This window comes from Micropterus salmoides, unplaced genomic scaffold (genome assembly GCF_014851395.1).
Source record: "Micropterus salmoides isolate LMB-PRFRI ecotype aquatic unplaced genomic scaffold, ASM1485139v1 Ms_hic_scaffold_9, whole genome shotgun sequence".
NCBI classification, from domain to species: Eukaryota; Metazoa; Chordata; class Actinopteri; order Centrarchiformes; family Centrarchidae; genus Micropterus; species Micropterus salmoides.
The window spans coordinates 587897-609465 of NW_024044681.1; the positions used below are offsets into that span (position 1 = coordinate 587897).

Here is a 21569-nt window from a genome sequence, read left to right on the forward strand (position 1 = left end):
GTGGTGTGTGTGTTTATGTGTGTGTGTGTGTGTGTGTGTGTGGAACACACAATCAAACACGCACACAGAGTGGCATGTGTGAGTTAATCAATGTCGTGGCTGTGAAGCGCTGACCTTTTCTAGTCGAACCACCTGCTGCTGCAGGAAAAATGAGTGTGTTTCAGTGTATGTGTTCCAGTACGTGTGTGTGTGTGTGTGTGTGTGTGTGTGTGTGTGTGTGTGTACCGTCTCTCTCTCTGCAGGGTGTACGAGCTCCTGAAGAAGCCCAGCAGCTCATCCTCGATGGCGGCGTCGAAGCTCACGTTCAGGCGGTAAACTCTCATTGGCTTCAGCTCGCGGTGCAGCACCACGACGTACATCTGATTGGCCGGGTAGGGGAAGTGGCGGTGGATGCGCATGGCTCCACCACCGGGCCTGTTGACGGGACGACCACCGGTGCCTCCCTCGGCTGTTACGGACACTCGGTCCACCTGAAGGGAGGAGGAAGAAGAGGCAGAATCAATGAATGATGAAACTTTATAGTAAATTAAAAACTACCTGGTGAAAACAAAGCTATATCTGTAAGTTGTCAACAACCTGTAGAGCCGCTTCAATCTCAGTCTCGCTTGTACACAGTGCACTGGATACGATTCGCCTCTATCCTGATTGACAGGCCGACATGGTAGCGATTTGTGATTCACAAGGTAGCCAAGCCCTAAAGCACACCCTGCTTTATCCTCTATTTTCCTCTAAATTGGACCATAATTTACTAACTAAACATCATGCTGTATTGGGACTCATGTCAATCAATTACTCAGCGACCTCCACTGGCTCCCCATGACCTCCTGAATCAAATTCAAGTCACTAACGTGTGATTACTGGATCTGCACCCATCTATCTAAACTCCATAATACAAGATTACATTCCTTCTCGGCCACTGCGCTACCCCATTGATGCCACATGTGTGAATACCTCTTACTAGTATCTATTGTCACTTGTAGATTTCTTACTGTATTTATGCTTTTATTGATACTTGCATGTTGTTCCTCAAATGTAAGCTGCTTTGGATAAAAGTGTCTGCCAAATGAGTAAATGTAGATTTATTTATTAAGTGGACGCTTTTATCCAAATCAATTTACAATTGCTATGTATGTCAGAGGTCGCACGCCTCTGGAGTAACAAGGGGTTAAGTGTCTTGCTCAGGGACACATTGGTGATAATGTCCGTATTGGGAATCAAACCTCGGTCTTTCACACCAAGGGCATGTGTCTTATCCACTGCTCCATCACCAAATGTAAATATATTGAAGAAGACTTAAAAGTAACGTTTGACACCATAAACTCATTAGGAAAGTCTTTACTGAGGTAATAAATTGGGTGAGAAGTAGCCTCATTTTGCCATTGACTGCAATACAATTTCAACTCATTTTGCAACTACAGCAGTTGCCCCCTGCTGGCCGAAAGAATGCAGGTTTAAGGCACTTCCGCATGGCTCTCTAACTCAAATGTTTTAAATTGCTGTCACACAGCTCCACTAATGAACAGCGGCCTCTGCCGTTCAGGTACAACTGCGCGACAGTGTGACACTGCTCCTAAAATGCACCGATTTGCAGCAGTTTCAGAGCCTTTCCAGTTTGTCTGATGAAATCCGTTGCTATGCAACACCTGATTCAATGCCAGCTGTTGTTTGGGACTGCTGGATCTGTCGTCATGGTGACATGACAGTGACCGCAGGTACAACAAATGGTGTGTGTGAGGTTGCAGGTAGGTTGAAAAGGCTATGGGACAGTTTTAATTTAGGAAGAAAGAAAGAAAGAACTCAGTGTGTTTGTTTATCAGCCAGCTCACCAAAGTTCCTCAATATTTCATTCTGAGGCTGCAGAGTCAAACACAGACAGTCTGTGACTGAGGAGAACTTTCAGAAGAAAGAGCACTTCACTCATTGAAGACAGGTGTGTTCTTTTACTCTGACCTGAGCTCATGCTGATGATAGGTTAGTATATGGTAATTTAATGGTAATTAAATGAAATGTCACCAAACTCATCAAAGTGTAGAAAATCATCAACTCACTCAAACAGGTGCAACATCCCTGAAAATGAGAGATATGTCAGTCAAGCAGGGTCTGTACCCACCCACGCAGTCCTGAGAAGACCTCTAATCAGGTAAAACAAGTGAAAACACCTGTGGGTGTTCCATAATTTTAAAAAAGTCGGCTACAAGAAATGTGTTCAATAAATACATCTCAACTTTTGAGGCCACGTCATTAAAATTTTATCCTACCTTGCTCTGGCAGAGTATAATCTACACTCAAAAAGAGGTGGCAGTGGTGCGAAAGCAGTGGATCGAAAATTACGTTTGCTAGAACTAACTCTTAATTCATTGTCTGGTTAGCAACTTAGACTATTTCTCAAGGAAGTGCCTATGGTTTTGGTCACTTTCTGCACTGAACAGGTGCACCCATGCTCTATGTGTCAGTAAATCATGCCCCATTTACTCGCTTCTGAGTTAGTCTTCTTGGATTGCCAGCAAATTCTACCCTGAAATTGCCCTAAAGTGTTCCCTATGCATCACAATGCCAGCAAAGAGATCTGGAAAAACCATTGAGCAGAAACAGAGACGATCAAGACACTGAGGGATCTACCCTTTGACATTAGCAGCAGTGCATGATGGGAACGTGCAAGGCAATAGTGGGAACTGTCGGGTCTCTTCGCTAACACACATCAACGATCCGATCAAACACTGAGTGTGTTCGTCTGTGTCTGTTTGTGTGAATGTGTGTTTGGTCTTTGATGAATGAGCTGATCGATACGAGCAGAGTCTGCTGACTGGGAGGAAACGTTGGGGATTAAAAGGATGTTTTTCAGGGTTTTCTGGTGAGTCAGCGAACGCAGCAGCCCGTTTTGTGATGCCTTCAAAGGTTCCCCTCAACCAAAATGCCTTTTAATTGCGTTGCTTGTTTGTTCATTGGTTTGATTTCTCAGCTGAACTCATCCCTGTCAGACGCTTCAACGGCCCGACTTCCTGTTGGAATAATGCGTCTTTATTAATGTCGATAAGTCATGTGACTTGAAGTTCCTACAAGTTAATTTTCATTGGCCTAAACAGAAACCAATCGTCACCTAGGGTGCAGAAAATCAGTCAAAGAAATGATGCTTTGTTTAACGGAGCATGGAATTGTTAAGAATGTGTAGCTCATGTAATAAAATGTAAAGCACTTTTCTATTTTGGTTTTGTTGAATGCTGAATGCATTTTGTACTTGTGACATTTCTTTGACAGAGAAAACAGCACTCTACCAGCAGGTATAACATTTTATTTTTATCCACGTGTGTGTGTTCTGGCCTTTTCACATCTTGACCATTTTTCTTTTCATAATGCACCGTCTCTTGAGGGTACCTTAGGAGACCTGTCTGGGGCCCAACAACACCTCTTAATGTGTGCTCACACTTGAACACAAAAAGGGCTGCAGGGTTTTTAATTGGCCTCTGCCCAAATTAGACAGATTTATCTTCTCTCTCACATTAGCCGAGATGACCAGCCTGAAAAATCACGTTGCTCAGGCGTTTCTCTGAGGCTCTCTCTCGCCACGCGTTTGGCTCAAAAAATTCGGCTGAAACAGCAACTTTGATGGTTAATTAGCCTCGTTAAGGAAATCTCTGAGGCCAAGTCTGGAAATAAACATTCTTTGTTAGAGAGCGGGTTTGTTTTCCAACACAGAAAGCAGACCTCCGGATGCAAACAACAAGCTTTGTTTGGAAAGATTCATCAGGAAAGTTATCAAACTGTCTCTAACTTTGTTTTATGGTACAGAAATCATGATCAGATGACAGAGGAAAGGGGGCAGGGTTTAGAGCAGGTATGGAGCTTAGTTCGCAACAGAATCATTGGTCGTGAGTGACAGACTTCTCTGCAGCTAATATGTACTACAGCAACAACACCAACATTACACTTACTGAATAAGAACATCCAGCGATTCCAAAACAGGCTATTTTGGTTCACTACTAGAAATTCAGCGGTTGGGGGAGGGAGAGTCATTTGGTGATGGGAAGCAACAACATCCAGAACACGAGCGTCATCTGAACGTCATCCAACTTTTTTTCCCCCTAAACATAAAAGGCACCATCCTTTTTCAGTACGTCTGCAACTTTTCCACCCCACTTTTTCTTCTACACCAGCCGGTTCGAACAGATTTACCATTCAAGATACGTCCGGGTTAAAACATTTATTTTGGATGGCTAGGTTACATCCATCTGTTGTTTCAGTGACATTTCAAGTCTTAACTGAACATTGGAGTGCTGTAATGATTTCTATGGTTACTATAGGTCAGCCACAAATCTATAAAACTTTTAGGTTTCAACCAGGTTTAACCCTGTTTTACCCCAGACCTCAATATCTGTGGTCCTGCAAAACCAATGCTTACAGACAGACAGACAGACAGATAGTCCTCCGTTAGAGGAAATTTGTTTCCACAGTCAATATGCATCTAAGAACAATTAAGGAACAGTGAACAAACACAACAACATAGAAAAAATGGAACACAGTACGGTAACATGATTATAGATGAACTTGAGCACTTAACAGTTTGTTAAGTGCAGTGATGGGAGAGGGCACAAAGCTCTTACTGTAGCGTGATTTCTTACAGATCATAGGTCTGCCTCTGCGTTCGGATGGGAGTAAAATGAAGCATGAGTTCAGGGGGTGGCGGGGTTGTGTGCCGTGGTAAGTGCCCTGCGTGTGATCACAGTGTCATTAAGGGCCGGGAGGTTGGGAATATGGTTTCTATCCCGACAAGATTTCCAGTAATTTACCGTGGATACTCATGGATTCCAGAGGAGAATTCCTGATAATTTTTCATCTGTACATAAGAAATATGAAAATCTAATGTGGAGATACCCATTAAATCTACTGAACACATTCATCCTTCGGATTTAAGAGATCAAAAGGCCTTCCTGCTGCACTTAGGAGATTTTAATTTTAGGTTTACTACTGTGTCATGTTTAAATTGCTGCCCCTCTCGACACAACACCACGCTTGAATTTCAGTCTGCATTCACGTTTAGTTGAGAGGAGCCGATATTGCCTTAGCGACAGCAGCAAGCTAGCGCTTTCAGGCAGCTCTGCTGTACTCAGAAATGCAGAAATGACGTTGTCAGCAGGCAACATCACGTGGTGACGGCGCAGTGGATAAGACAGATGCCTTTGGTGTGAGAGACCCGGGTTCAATTCCCTGCTGCGACCATCCACCGTTGTGTCCCTGAGCAAGACACTTAACCCCTAGCTGCTCCAGAGGTGTTATATCCAATTATAAGTCGCTTTGGATAAAAGCGTCAGCTAAATGAATAAATGTAATGTCTCCGAAAACAGCCAAATGACACGAGTTGATTTTCTTTCAACTAGCGGAAAGTTTGTTTCAAAACTCTAAGAGTGAAGAATGAGATCGACAAATACAAGCTGGACTCACAAACGTCTGTTTGAAAGTTTCAAATGTCACGAAGATATTCACAAATGTGGTTAATTTATCCGTAAATTATTTACTAATATGGAATTTGTTTGTGTATTTGCAGATCTGTTTTATATTAGCAAAATATTTTGTGGGTTTACAAATCTTAATTTTGTAATTGTGTAAAGTGTTTTATTTTTACACATTTACACACCAATCGCTCATCTGTTCACACAAATAATACTGAAACAAAATTAACTCCATATCCAATTGGCGATGACAGTGCCAAACGGAAACTCAAAAACTGAGGTTTTAGCATGTCTACAACCCCACCCCACAACATCACTGTAACTTTCATCTTCTTATCTATTTTACCTTGAATGAAACACAACCTGTAAGTAGTTGCAATGTAACCAAACTCCCAGAACTAACTTTCACAAAGATTGCCTAGGTAAATTTTGTGGTTTCTATCAGGTCATGAAGGATTTTACAGTATTTGTGTGCATCTTCTGTCGGCAAGCTGAGATGGCAGACATTGGAGTGTCACAGGCATCACTATGAGCTTGCACATCTTGTCAATGATTATTCATGTTTACCAAGTTCCTGACATAGATTTCTGCCTCATACAGGCCACCATACCTCAAGGCGGTCAACGTGCAGCACGATGAATCGGGTGGCGTTGATGCACTCCAGCTCGATGCTGACCTCTCCAGAGAAGGTGAAGTTGTCCATGTAGACTGCGAGCCGCAGGTCGTAGTGCCGCGGCCTCACTGAACCCGGCAACCGCGAGTTCCTCCATGGCTGGACCGCCTCCTCATCTCCCCTCTCCCCCGCCCTCTCTCCTCTGCTTCCATTCAACTTTGATGACCCTCCGCTGCCTCGAGAACCGGACTCCCCCGTCGCTCCGTCACGATCTCGTCCGCCACACTCCTCGAAGCGGATGCTGAGCGCCACAGCCACCGCCGTGACTATGATGAGGGTGAGGATGGACAGCGCAAAGCCCAGCACCAGTCGTTTGTGTACCGTGATGTGGCGCTCTGTGGTTCGAGGCCGGACCACCACTGACTCTGCCCACTGGTCCGAGAGGGCTCGGCCATTCCGCATGGCGCCCGGGCTGCTGTCGTTAAGTCCCATTTAGCTAAAAGTGTCACTCTGATGGCAAAGAATTGTCCTCAAGGTTTAGGGTCAAAAACGGGTTCTGACTGAGAAAAATATTCATTTATGCTCAGGGCAGATTCCAGCTTGTTTACAGATGATTTAATGTGGAAAATGACCGTCCGTGTGTTTTGATCTTCCCCAAGATTCCAGTATCAGGCTTTCACTCCTCCAGTTCTAAAACTCCAGCAGTTATATTTCTGCAAACCTGAACTCTGACCTCGCTGCTGCTGGACCGGTATGAATGTCCTTCAGCTCTGACTGGAGCTGGAAAATCAACACCGCGGCACGTCTTACATTTCAGGCAACAGAACTGACACACCAGAAAGGATTAGATGGTCGTGTGCGTTTTGGTTTTGCGGTGTGGAAAAAAAAATCAATGCTGCATGGCTACATTTCAAGTTCTAGGAGGCTGAGGGGGAGGAGGAGGAGGAGGAGGAGGAATGCTGTTGAGGATGTGGCTATACAGTGAGCGTACCATCCATAGACTTTCACTGGAAATCAGCTGTAAATTAAACTCTAAACCACCACAGATTAATGTGTTAGGCTGAAAAAAAAAGCCTCGTTAAGACCCTGTGTGTTGGGAAATCAGCTGAAATCACAATTTAGCTGGATTTGCTCACAGAGTGTGCATTAAAATCACTTCAAGCCTCATCTTGAACTTCAGAAACGGTCACTTGATCTACACGAGTCCAAGTGAAGATTCTAAAGCACAGCTAAAACTACCACAGGAGATTTAAAGCGGGGGGTTATTGTCCCCAGGTTGTTATAAAGTTAATTTCTTTTGAGTTAAAGCTCTTCCAGACTTGCAATGAAGCATAAATAAACCCCTATCGGACAATTATGGTATTATTATTATGACACAGTGGGAGATGAAAAACCTTACAGAACATTAAGGTCAGTATTAGAAGCCACAGATGCACTGGTATAAGATTATTATGATTACATTTCAGTTTTACATTTGACTCTTTGTTTTTAACCTCAAAACGAGGTCAACAAATAATCAGCCAATATTTTACATTATATTTTATAACAATAAACATTCAATATTATGTATATGTTTTGGCACAGTTTGTTGGAGTTAAGCTATGTCAAAAAGTCACCGCATTTTCCTAATTTTGTCCCACAGATTTTCGCTAAAACAAAGACATGTATTGTCTTGTAATGATGAATTTTCTAAATGGCCCTGTAAAAATATTACAGGGATGATAAATTTGATTTAGATTCGAAGATTAAGTAGCCCATCTCTGTATGCCTCTCTGTTTGGCAGATTTAAAGTTAAATGAGATTTCACTGCCGTTTTAAAAGCTTGTAGTTCATCACCAAAAAGGTGGCGTTTAATAAAGGGAATAACTCTCTCACTGCAGTCTGTCTATATGTCTCTCTCCCTTTTTCTCTCTTGAGGGGGTTAAGTGGATAATTTACAGCCAGCATGTGGAGTTATTTCACCGTGGAGGAGGTAATTCACTCGGGTCCTCCACGGGGTCTAAACGATCCCCGCGTTACAGCTCACGAGGCTGATGTATGAAAAAAAAAAAAAAGATTGCAAATGATTGATACCCCGGATTAAGGATTCCAATCTGAGGAAGAGCAGGCGTGGTTTTTTTTTTTTATCCGTTCACAATCAATCCTGTCCCCTAATGAGGTCACTCTGCTAGTAATGACGACAGTTGTCCGATCATCAACAGTCCGTGAGAATTTAGCCTGATCCGGATCAACTCCTCCGGTCCTCCGGTAACTTCTCTTCTCTCGCCCCCGTTGGGAATCGAAGAGCGCCGGGTTCCGTTTCTACCGGCGGTCGGTTCCTCGGGTTCTGGGGAACCTCCCCGGTGGTGGCCCGTTATTGGGCAGACTTACTTCAGTGCTGAGAAGAAGCGCGCTTTTCCCGTTAAACCCCGTTATTTTCCTCTGAACTCGGCGATGAGCGCCTGCTTTTCACCTGCGTTTATTCTTGTTCTTTATTATATGCTGAGGTTACAGTCGGTTAGTACACCGTCAAGTCCACCCGGGACTGTCCGGGGATCCGTTACACTAACGTCAGAAATCGGTTAAAACACCTCAGACGTCAGTTTAAACACAGAGAAATCCGTTGTGGAAATGACCGGAGTTGGCGCCTGACCGTCAGAAATCCGTCATGGATCCGTTTAACCACTGTTACAACTAAATGTCAGAGATCAGTTCAAGTGACTGATTTCAAAACCGGGAACCCGTTAAAATACAAACTGTGGATCCCTTTGTAACGTCAGAGATTCGTTAAAACACACCGGGGATCAGTTTCAGTACCGGGGACCTTTTGGAAACCGATCCTTGAAAGCGCCGAGAGTGATCCGTTAAATACACAATAAATCCCCTCAGAAGCACCGGATCCGTTCCCATGGAGTCCAAAGTAGAAATCAGCCGTGTCAGGCGGATTATCCCGGGTTAAAGCCGGGCACGAGCCCCTCCGGTGCTCCGTTTTTAAACCCTATGATCCTCCTTAACTTTTTAGCCCAGTGAGAGCGGCTGCTCCTCTCTCCCTCCGCTCCCGGCGATGATGTTGGTGGTGATGATGACGGTGATGCACGGTGATGATGAAGCTCTCCTGCTACCATCCCTCCATCCACCGAGGAGGAGGAGGAGGAGGAGGATGATGATGGTGGTGCTGAGGAAGAGTCCCGTGCAGCCCGTTCTGTATGTGAGCCCGCGCGTCCGGTGTGCGCTCTTGTTTGAGCACAAACTGCTGCTGCGGCTCCGACCAAGAGGCACGCGCTGGCTGAGAGAGAGGGGGAGTGGGGGGGTGAAAGCTACACCCACCCAACTCTATTCTTTTCCATTCTCTCTGGATATATTCCAAACCAGACAAAAGGAAATTGATGATGAAAGACAACTGAGGCACTGAATCTCTATCACACACACACAAACGGACACATGCTGATTTGTCTCCTGCAGAGGTGGAAAGTAATGAATAGGGGAGACCAGGGCTGGTTGATGCCTTTCTCCAATTTAGTTTTTTATCACAGTCCCTCATTTGCGCTGAGCTCCTGCATTTCAGGTGTTGTGCCCATAACAAGGCCGCATGTACATGTATGCTCTTTTCAACTTGTGTAGCCCTCTAGCAGCTGTAGAAATCATCAAGCTCATCCATTGAGAGCAAAGAAGGAAGTCCACGTAGGGAAGGATCAATAAATTGTTGTTCTTTGCCACAGTTTGTTTTTCTTGTTTCCTAACGCCAGTCAGTGTTGGTTTCTTTAGACCACAATCCTTAACAACGTGGTTTTTATTGGTCCTCTAATTTTAACTCAAACCACAGTGCTTCTTTAACCTTAACCAAGTCGTGTTTTGTGCGTAAGCCTAACCAAACCGTAGCTATTGCGGTGTAAGATCATAAAATGTTGTCCTGCTGAAAGGGGCAACCTAAAGAACAAAACAGATCATTTCCCATACTGGTCCAGCGACAAGCTACCGGGCAACTGGACTTTAACTATGTAACGTAAGTCACATAATACACAAGATTAATGTTATGAAACACTCACATTTGGTTAAGTTCAGGCAACAAAAACGACTTGGTTAGGTTTAGGAAAACATTGTGGTTTGGATTAAAGTAAAGTAAAGTAAGTAAATTAATTAAGTAAATTACATAAGTCACGTAATGGAAGTCACTAACGTTATTTAAGTTTGTACTCAACATGGGTTACAATAATGTGGTTGTACAAATGACTTAAATGGTTATTTTTCTGGTGACTGTCGGGCATCGACACGTCAATCTGAAGGGCACGCCCTTCAACAAACAGTGTGTTTTGTCATTTCTTTTTGTTCAATTTTGTTGAAATTTCTGCCTAGGGGAATCGCAAAAAAGAGCCGGCGCACACACCTGTCATGGTACGAACCTCTGTGAGTTGGGTTTCAAACAAACATTAAAATGATAGCTGGATATAAAAGTATAATAAAACATTGAAAATCCTCCATGCGTGTTTGCAGCTGGAGATGCACGTTTCAGCCTTACTTTGGACAGGCAGATGATGAAATGTACATCATGTAAACCCTTGTAGCGAGTGCTATGTTCATGGAATATCAAAGTTGCCGCAATTGCGAGTTTCTGATTTGTACATAGCGTCCAAGTTTTAATTACAAACCGGATTTTGTGTTTCTAACCCGACTTGGCACTTAATATGGAAGTGCTTAAACCAAACAAATGTGGAAGTGGCCTCATGTCAGCAAAAGGTGGCCGTTTCAATGTATTTGTGTGTTTAAAATTCTAAGCGCACAGTATTTTAATCCTCAAATACCCAAGTCTGTAATCATACAACCATCTTATTACGTTGTCACTTGAGAATCTTTCACATTTCTACCGTCCTTACTGGGGATGGGGATTGAGACCCGGTTCCAAAATTTCTTAAAACCCGAAAATCAATAAGGTCCAAGCTTATCGATACTGCTAACGAGACTAGCAGGTCCTATAATGTAACGTTGTGTCTCGAGCGCCAAATCTGGTTTAACGTGAATCGCAAAGGATAAAAAAGCTAATGTTTTTTTAATGATAGCACTGAAACGTAGTATTCAACAGCCTGGGACTGTTTATCATGAGGCTGCAGCCTCTGCTGCTCTCTGTCTGGACTGATACAGACTACTGTCTGAGTCTAATCCTATAATTAATTTAAAAACAACCAGGCAGTTACGATGCACCCTTCAATATTTGTTTATTTATCGCAAGTGATATGTCATCTCAACATATAACAATGTTATCGCACATTAAATATTTTGCTCATAGCGTGCAGGACTAAGCTACCTCATGCCTGTTTGGTCTGGGCTTACCAAATAACCGTCCCCAAATAATAGTAAAGTATCGATAGTGGTATCGATAAAAAATCAGATCATTAAGCAGTCTCAATAAGGGTATCAATATCAATATCCCAATCCCCATCCCTAGTCCTTACCATATGACATAAATTAGTGGGTGTGGAAAGTTGTGCTTAAAATTCATCATATTTTGGATTGTATAAGCATGTGTGTCCACCGTCTATGTCTATGACCGTGATGGAGAATATGTGGCCCATAGAGCAAATGTCGTCCACGTCTGTGTGCTGCCAACAATGTATGAATGTATGTGCACTGTCACGCTATAACTGACACCGAAAGACCAATATACTGCGCCGAATCTACGCCATATATACGCCGTAACCTACGTGTAGTTGCGTAACCTACGCCGTAGCCTGACACACACCTCCTCAAAAATGTAACTTCTGTTGTTTTTCCATTACCAGTACCAGCTCAACTCGCCCAGCCTCGACTCGACTCGGTTTGGCCGTGCTCCGTTTTCCATTGCAGATAGTGCCCAGAGGTAGCATCCTTCAATGTAGCATGTCGTCATAGTAGCACCACTGCCGCAACGTAATGTTCAATGTTGACACACATACAGCTGTCTCCTTATTTAAGTTAAAACTTTTCAATGTTTCATTGATCAAACCCAACACGAAGCACTCAGTTTCAGTCACCATTGTTTGTAGTAGACTACGCTAACAACATCAGTGGCTAAACAGCAGTAAAAGAACGGAAGAGAGTGGGACAAAGAAACCCCACTGCCAACTAGCATTTTGGTGGTGTAATTGCAGAGCGACGCTAACACCAAGGCACAAGTATAAATGCTCATGACGGCACGTAGCCGTAGTATAAATTGGCCTCTGGGTCTACGGTCCTTGTGGCGCCCTCTCTGGACCATATCCAGCCTGCACAGACCAATATATGCAGAAGTGTTCTTCTGCCGTATGTACCCACATTTGTTTAGAGTACATCCGGTGTAGGTACCAGATATGCTTGGCCTGGAAGATCTGCTCGGAGTCCTGCATTTACACATGGCAGAAAGTGCACGGATGCTGTGTGTTTGTGCCACACACTACCAAATTTTGATTGTGTGATTGTTTGCGTAGAAAAATGAAATCTAAATCTAATAAATTGTAAATGTCAAACTTTGACCGTACTCAATTTTTTTCCATCACCCGTTAGCTCAGAATCCTTCTGCCAACCAACCAATGAAACGTGTTTTCTGCTTGTGATATTGAACTGTGTTGAGTCGTGTATTGAAGGCCAGGGCTTCCCCTGCCGTTGCACCAAGGTGACACTGACAGACGTCCTGCTCGTCAACATTCACCCCGCCAGCTGTTTGATTGGCTATTGACACGGCCTGCCAAACGTTTGATTGGCTATCACACGAGCCATTAATTTTGCAGCTATTGGTGTTTTCTTGCCCTTCTGTCTCAGTGTGTGTGTTTATACATGTGTGTCTGAAACTATCTGTTATCTGACACACACGGTAAAAGTTTTCTGTCAGGTTTGTGCTTTGTTCAGTGAAGCTAATGGCTAGTTTTTGTCTCTCTCTGTCAGATGCTTCGGTGGTCAATGCTTTTGTCTAGCTAGAGGCAGAGGCTAACAGATGGCAATGCGAGTCTGTCCAATACTGTGCTGGTCCAGCAAACGACACTACATATGTTCAAATATTTTCCCATACCCCTTACCCCAAAAGGCACTTTGGCGTACACAGGGGCATAGAGACGCACAACAAGGTCTAGACCCGTCGCACTGGGGATCCCTGTAGCGTCAACAAAGTGGGGGAAGCCCTGTAGTGCCAGTTTTTGATGGTAAAGGTAGGTATTTGACATTTAACAGAAAAGTAAGGAGGTGGTTGGGGTGGATGGAGGGCCAGAACCCGGACTATGAACCAGGAGACTGTTGTTTTCTTGTGTGAAAGAAAAAGTCAACATTAAATATATTTGTTTAAGTTACGTAAATTATTTAAGTTACGCAAGTGACGTTAGTTAACTTGCGTAGTTATTTTAACCCACACCATGATCTTTTCCTAACCCTAGCCAAGTACTTTTGTGCCTAAACCTAACTAAATTGACAACTTTAATAATATGCCGTTTCAAAAGTGCAATGTTTTGCAACGCTAGCGTTTTATTTTGAAAGTCTAACTAGACGTTGCATATTTATTGTTGCTAAGCGTTGCAAACTTGACCGCAGAGACCTAAACATTACAACACTAAAGGGTTACTCAGGGCGTTAAAAAAAAGCGACGCCAAAGAGCCTCGACCAAACGTCAATAAGTGATGAGTCGGGAGTGAGAATGTGTTGGATCAGCACCACGGACAGCGGCCCCAGTGCCAAAGGCAAATCTTACAGCCTGCCCTCAACTCAAACCTGCTTTTTCCAACTATTACAAAACCAAAATAGCTTTAGCCAGCTTACAGTAACAAATCAACACAAAGTAGGCGACAGAGTATGTCAATGACCACAGAACAAATAGCAAGCAAGAAAAGCACAGCAACTCAAAATGCCGACGTAATGTGAATGAATGGATGGCTGATCATGATCCTCGTGGCAATTGTCGCTTACCCTTGTGGGCCCTTGTAATCAGCTGGGCCCCAGATGCACAGTCAATACTTACGCCACTGGCCTCCACTCTTCTGGCTTTAGGTTTTTCACTAGATTTTGGAACCTGGCTGCAAGGATATGCCCCAATCAGCTAGAAGTAGTGACATAAGTTAAGTTGTGCCTCTATTCATTCTTACTTTTTGCAAATAAAGCTATATTCATCTGGAGGCGTAGGAATTTGTGTGAAAACTAACAAAGCAAAAGTGACATATTTATTAGTCAGGTCATGTAGCCTTCAGGAGAAGATTAAAATTGTAGTTTCTGTGACCCTTTTCTGTATGTCCTTTGCCTCCAAGATTACGGTTATAAATCTGGGGTGGAGAACCACATTTTAAACATTCGAGGCTTAACCAAAAACATGGGGGCTGCCTTTCATTCACAGCAGCATTATGCACTTAACCATAATACAACAAATGTTGGGGATGACTCATTTTCACTCCTGCCACCTAAGCTAACATTGTCTGATGTTACTATTTAAGTTACATGACATGTGTAGTGTAGGCCTGTCAACAGCATTACTAAGCTTGAAACCTATTTTTGTTATGTTGTGCTGCACTAGAGTTCACAGTATGAATGTTTAGCTGTCAAATCTGCTACGTCTGAATCCATGCCATAAGAATCTGCTTTAACCAGTCCACGATCCCCAACAGTGCTAAGTAAACACGCTCTTTAATACTCTGAATTGAATATTAGACGAGGAACATCTACTCAGCAAACACAGTGACATCTGGTGGCTTGTAAAACTTCTAACAGGCCTTCAAGCAGGCCAAAGCACCACCACCTGGTATTAATGCTTGCATGTTGTTATAAAACATACTTTAGATCAGCAGTGCTGCATAAAATATAGAAGTTACTGTGCAAAATGCCTCGACAAAATATTTTTGCTGATCATGAATGTACCTTTTAGTCCGTGACAAACTGTGAGCTCTTGCTTTTAAACTTAATGGTTGATATTTACGCTATGTGACATTTCATAAGTCAAAATGTGATTAGAGAGTGATTAAATTCATACAATTAGCCTTTTACTGTCAGTACATTATTACTTGGTATCAAGAGGAAACGTCCTCACACTTATTATTATGTCTTCCTAATGTACGTCACCATAATTCATATTCTCCTCTCTTCTTCTCCCACTTATGTGCCCATCACAATCACGATTTTGCCTGTTTACTGTCTCAACAACTGCTGGCCAGGATTGGGTTGCACCAGCTATTTAGAAATCCATCACTAAGTTAGTGCTGTCTATTCAAAGTTTTTAGTAACAACTACCTAGTTTCAAATGATTTCCTAAATTGGGCTGCACCAATAAAAGGAACATCAAATCCAATCAAAAGCAACATCATCAGCTACAGAAAGTAGTAAATAGATATGTTAAAATGAACAATAAACCCTATATGTAAATGTAGGTATTTGTCTTATTTAGATCTGCATATATGGAGAAATGGTTGTGTTTCAGCGTTAGTGGTATTCATTCAGTTTAGAACAAGTGGTGGGAATTAACCTGTTGGTTCATTATTGTCATTGTGTTTTGTAATTTTAGGTGTTTTAGTAAAATGTTGATCAAAATATTCCCAGTTAACGTAATTATTAATAACGATTTTAACAAGAGTCAGAACTAAAGTGTCAGCCATATTCCATAAACGGATCATATTGTAGCAAGATTGCGTTGTAAGTTTACAGTTAGGCAGTTAAATTGTAAAAGGGGAGCATTTACATAGCACATTTACCTAAAAGAAAAACACACCAATTGCAATGTGCTGGCCAAACAATTTGTGGTTCAGTGTGGACACTTCAGCATGCAGACAGGAGGATCGAACCACCAACCCCGACTGGCAACTAACCTCTACGTAAGAACTAGCTTGTGTGGCGTAATGTTTTCTGATATAGTGATGCATGAATCGCCACTTAAGAGGCTAACTTTAAACCTCTAAGAGCTAGTGCAGCCGGCGTCTTATTTCCTGGACATTAAAAGACGTAGACAAGACATTAGTCACCTTGGACATTTGAGAATTGTTAAAGACAAAACAGTTAATTGATTAATTGAGAAAGAACACTTTTATTCCATCTCCAAAGCCTAAATCAATCTATCGCTAGATGTTGCCATATTGTTGAGAGAAAGTTGTCGGACATATCTAACCAAGGGAAGGGCGGGGCTTTGGATAAAGAGCAACCTGCAATGCTTTTATTAGCCAACGTCGACACGCACAGTCTCTCTGACATCGCATGGCCAATTAGAGTCCTATTTCAGCCAACTGGATCAAGGTGGAAGACGGCAGGAAGAGAGAGAGAGAGAGAGAGAGAGAGAGAGAGAGAGAGAGAGATCTAAGTGGGCAGCACACTCTTCTGCCTCCGGGTAGATTGATGTCAAGTGCAGAGAACACACACGGTGGGCAGAAAATGTAATGAATGTGTATTACTTGTTAGGAGGAAAGACCGTGTGTGTGTGGGGGGGTGTGTGCGGTCTCTGTACTTGACACCAATCTAGCAGCAGCAGCAGAAGAAGAGGAGAAATAAAAAGAAGAGTGTGTCAGAGGGACAGCAGATTTAAAGCTGAACACGCAGAGATCCAAACTAGGAGGCTGACATTTTTCGGGAATCCTGTGTGGGATTCCCGCAGGATGGCAGTCAATTTCACTATTCATCACATGACTGGAAAATATATATATAAAATATGCACTTCTAATTTAAATAAACAGTATTATCTTTATATTGAACATAATGCTAGTCGTTCTGTTGTCTTTTTACCCTCTCCTGTCTGTTCTGGTGGCAGCCACCTGACCAGTGAATGGCGTGTGTGGACTGTAGATTGATGATGCATGGCGCAGTAACTAGCAGTAACACCTGATTACATGCACACATCGTTTCCTCTGAATCCCTCCTGCATGTGAAGGTTATTTCAATCCAGCGGTGAACTGTCCCGCTAACAATGTAAACTACTACACAGAGAGGAATGGAACTACATTGGGAATGGCTACTGAGACAAACAAAGGTCTCAAAGACAAGTACAAGTGAAGTTTCAAGTAATTTGATGTCAAAGACAAATCTCAAGTTTTGTATTGGCAGATGTATGAACCAACTTTTCCTGACTTTACCAAAGTGTGAAGTCACCCTGACAGATTCTACGCTGCTGGCCCCCCTTGGATGAAGCCCTCGGTTTGTCACTACAGCAGCCAGCAGGTCAAACAGAAATCCCGACAGTTGTGTGATGAAGAGACGGGGGAACCTCCTCGCCGTTTAAGGCAGCCTCGGCCGGTGGCGGGTCATCCCCCTCGTCTGGATTGATGACGTCTGGTTGATGTCACTCAGGACTTGAGCAGAACAAGACAACAGAGGCTTGTTCCTGCAGACTTAGGGTGAATGGCAGGTATCGATTCTGAGGAAAGAAACGGCAGCTTAAAGATTTAAACTTTGTTTGGTCTTTTGTTTTTGTTTGTTGCTTTCTTATTTGACTATTTTTGTCTCTTTTTTAGCTTTGTTCCTGTTTTGTTTATTCATTTTCTTGTTTTTCTGCCAGTCTGCGTCATGAGCTAAAGGCAGCAAACCAAGATAACACCAGAAACCAGAAAAGACAACATGATAGCACGGCACACCGTTTAGACTGGCACTGACACGCTGTTCAGTGCCTGTAGAAGCAACACAAAGGAGGTTAACCCTATCTGCACAGCTGTAGGGTTAACCGGTCGACATGCCTATATATTAATGATGGTTAAGTTTAGCAGTAAAGTACACCGGGGGGATGTCAATGCTAGCATCGTAGCTAACGCTATGTAGCTACCATTAGCAACGATGTGGCATGGTAACCTACGTAATGTAAATAAAAAACAAAAACTAATGTTGTGTAATTATGGTTTCACTCGGGAACCGAACGCTGGTCTTCTGGGTGCGGACCAACTTACAGGCTAATATCCACACACACGACCACCCCTCCACCACCTCAGTGTCGGACTTTCATGGTATTTATCTCCCACACACGCTGATTTTACCTGTGACAGTAGCCATTTTACGCCTACTGTTACAGGAAATAACATGCGAAAAGCGTGGAATACCACGCCAAAGGACTTAAGAAATCGCTGTGTTATTCATTTGGCCTTTGATGATACCAGGCGGGAAAAGAGACAGAGTGCTGCAAAGTGTGTGTTTGTGTGTGAAAGCTCACATTTACACAAATATAAAACAGATTGCCTCTCTGCTCTCTTTGATAGGTGTATCTCTCTGTCCTGTCGTTTATTTCCTTTCCATTTATCTCACTAGCAGCGTGTGAGAGTGTGTGTGTGTGTGTGTGTGTGAATGTATACTAAACATGCATTAAGTGTGCATGTGTGTTTGTCATACTGTTTTCACAAGCAGCCATCTACATCCATTTATTTTTCTAATTTGTCAGGTGTGTATGTCATATTCTCCCACCACACTGGAGTTGTCAAACTGGTTTACAACAGTAACAGTGTGTGTGTTGCTCTGTGTGATGCTGATTAAAAGTGAGAGGTTTTTGATTGCCTCGACCCTCCATGGAATTATTAGCATGGCACGCGCACACACACACACAAACACACAAACACAGGAGTAATTGAGCATTTCTCTTCTACATGTAACAGGATCCAATCCAGGAGCTCAATGCTGCACTAATAAACTAACTATTCACTGTTTACTCTCCGTATTTAAATTTATGCAGATGAGGCGAAGTAAACGATGAATGAGCTTGTTTGTGTTTGGATGCCGGTGGCGAACCCTCTATCGTCTCCCAGTAAAATGTGTTTTAAACTGGGACTTTTAAAGGGGTTCTTTAAACCATCAGCTATTATGGAGAAAATATTAGATAAGTATGAGACTGACGGGCTTATATTTGCACCATTTCCAGCCACAAAAGATTTATTGGACAGCTTCAAATGACGAGTAAAGTGAGAATTTATCACAGAATAGGAGGACCTCATCCATGAAAAGTGCCATAAAGTGAATTGGCCGCACCCTCCTCTGACTAGACCTGTCGGCTGTTTCCACATCAGTTCTGTGATCTGATGGCAGAACATTTACACACGGACACAAAAAAAGCGGAGCTTTTATCAAGCAGATGTCTGACAGAACATATTTCACCTCTCAGACTTTTGGAGGGTTTGTTTGGGCAGAAAAAAAGAGCTACTCCACTTCCCAAACTGAAAATAACAACCACCATACCTACATTTATTTGTAAGTGGTGGCATTCAATAAATAAGCAAAAATCAAAGTTGCAATGCAGTTTGCCGTTCTGGTAAGGGCTCATTTCAGGTACTCGGTTCTGCTAGTTGAAGCACCTGAAAATGATCATCTCTAACATATAAAAGAAAAACAACAAGTTATAACTAGGGATAAAACAACCTTAGCTTATATTAATAAGAGTTTAATAATCTAGAACAGGAAATTGTTTCACTAGGACGGTATGTGTGGTTTTATTCACAGTGGCTGAAAAGCAGGGTACAGTTCTAGTGATTTATTAACAATACTTAAAGAAACTTACATGGGTTCAAAGCAAAGTCCAAAATGAAGCTAGTAATCCATCCAAGAAACATAAATCCAAACACGGTAGATGAGCAACAGAATAATCCAGGGAGGGAATGAACAGGTGAAAGACATGAGGACTAATCAGGCACAACAGGAACAAACACCAGACACTGACAATGACAAAATAAAAGTTTTACGGATTTACCAAAGTAAAACAGAAAATACCAAACAAATGAATTACCAACCAAACTTAAGTAACCAAGGACAAGGGATGAGAGAAACACACGAAAATTAGCATTAACAAGAATCAAACAGGTAAATATTAAAACCCAAACCATAACCTAAAACCTCTGACTACATCAAAACATATCAGTGTAGGGCTGAATGATTTGGAGAAAAAATCTACTTGTAATTTTCTGCCAGATATTGAGATTACGATTCAATTTGCGTTTTTTTAAGTTTAGCTTAAGTTAAATTTTCACTGCCAGTCTATTTTTAATGGAAGCCTCGTCAAGCAGCAGAGAGCAGAAGAACCAGGCAGGAAGTCGGACACAGAACAGCATAGAGAATCCAGTCAAATTAAAACACCACGTGCAGACTCCCGGTCGTCTATCAACAATAAACATAGACAAAAAAAACAAACAATTTAACTACGAAGGGCAAGGAAAATCTGAACAAACGCACTTATTCTGAAATGCTCCATGTGGAAATGTAGTCTGCAGAGAGCGGAGTGGAACGGGCTCTCAGAGAGCTGTTATCCGTAGTTGAAGCACACAAAATGACAAATTAACAACACGTTAACAATGTAGGGCAGCTAAACGCTCTGCTGCTGAAACACTTCAGTGTGAGCTGACGGCGGAAAAAAACGCAGTACATCCGCTGCCTGTGTCGGTTCGGCTGGCGCCATTATCCCACGTTTTCCTTCAGTTTTGTTTGTTGTTGTAAAATGTACACGCCCTGTGCCCGCTCTGATTGGTAGGCCCATAACAGGAGACACATGGTGCTTGTGATTGGCAAGCAGGTCTGTCACACAAGGAAGACTTTGTAGCTGCGTGACTGTTTAAAACGGGTCAGATGCGCCGTATAATTAAACTATATTTTAATTGCTGTCTTCACAATTAGCTAATAGCGTTATTTTATATCGCAATTTCGATTTGAAAACAATTAATCGTTCAGCCCTCAGCAGTAGAAGCTGTTATAATGTCATGTAATGCCTCTTTAGCTTTCCCATGTGCTTCCTTTTAGTCATTTCACCAATCGAACATGTGTGCAGTAGTGGCAGGTGGACAATAATTTTGTAGTTTTAGAAACAGTTAGAATTAGACCCAATCATCTAGCAGTTTCCCCTGCTTGCAGTCAAGGAGCGCTCTTCACGCAAAACACTGTTTATGGAAATGATGTCCAAATTTAGTATAAGTTTAACCTATTCATGTGACACACCTACGTAAAGCTAGGATGCTCAACTAAAAGCTCATGCTGACCAATTTTTAAATAAACCAGACACACATCAAACAGCAAGCAACTAAATGAGCTTGTAGCAAAACACATTAATATTCTGAACATGGTGCATGCCTGCAGTCACAGACCTCCAGACATCTTTCATCTCATCCTACAAACAATCAAAAACTCAAATTAAAACCGAGAGTCTGCAGATTTCAGCTCTGTAACTCGTATCGCTGTATGACTCAAACTCAAGGAATAACCTGTCGGAGAATGATAACAACAAACGTACATTTACACAATTTCTTACCTTTTGCTGTTTTGTTGGTTTAGTCCCAGATAATCTTGAAATCTTTAAACTCTGTGTTGCTTGAAGTTCTTCAGTCGTAGGAATATTGTTAACTACTCATTGTATTAATATTTAAATGTTTTTGGGAGATTTGTGTTATTTGTAAAATGGTTGTGTGGAAATAAAAAGTGTTTTGAAGAAAAACACCCAGTAAACAATCAATATGTAAATACATGGCCGAAACATGTAGACCACCAGGTTAAATCTGTGCAAACTGAATCGTTAATGTTGTATTTTAGTTTCTTTTCATTAAATTTACAGTTCATGTTGTAGTCCAGGTGTAAGAGCAGACATTCAGTTGCATTGTTATCAGCAGGATCTTGGTTATGATGGT

At 42.3% G+C, this 21569-nt stretch overlaps 1 protein-coding gene across 2 annotated transcripts in view; it reads right to left on the bottom strand.

The window, feature by feature from the left end:
• The window catches only part of LOC119895745 (thyrotropin-releasing hormone-degrading ectoenzyme-like), a 210228-nt gene extending 190676 nt beyond the window's left edge, over positions 1-19552 (bottom strand). The window contains exons 1-2 of one of the 2 annotated variants that reach the window (XM_038709043.1): positions 19463-19552; positions 226-470 (exon numbers count right to left, since the gene is read on the bottom strand). In XM_038709043.1, coding sequence (XP_038564971.1) covers positions 226-398 — 173 coding nt within the window. In that variant the 5' untranslated portion in view covers positions 399-470; positions 19463-19552. Of the gene's footprint in view, positions 1-225; positions 471-6054; positions 9588-19462 lie in introns of those variants that run through there. The other variant, XM_038709042.1, reaches the window with a different exon arrangement.
• Between the last annotated feature and the right edge of the window lie 2017 nt (positions 19553-21569).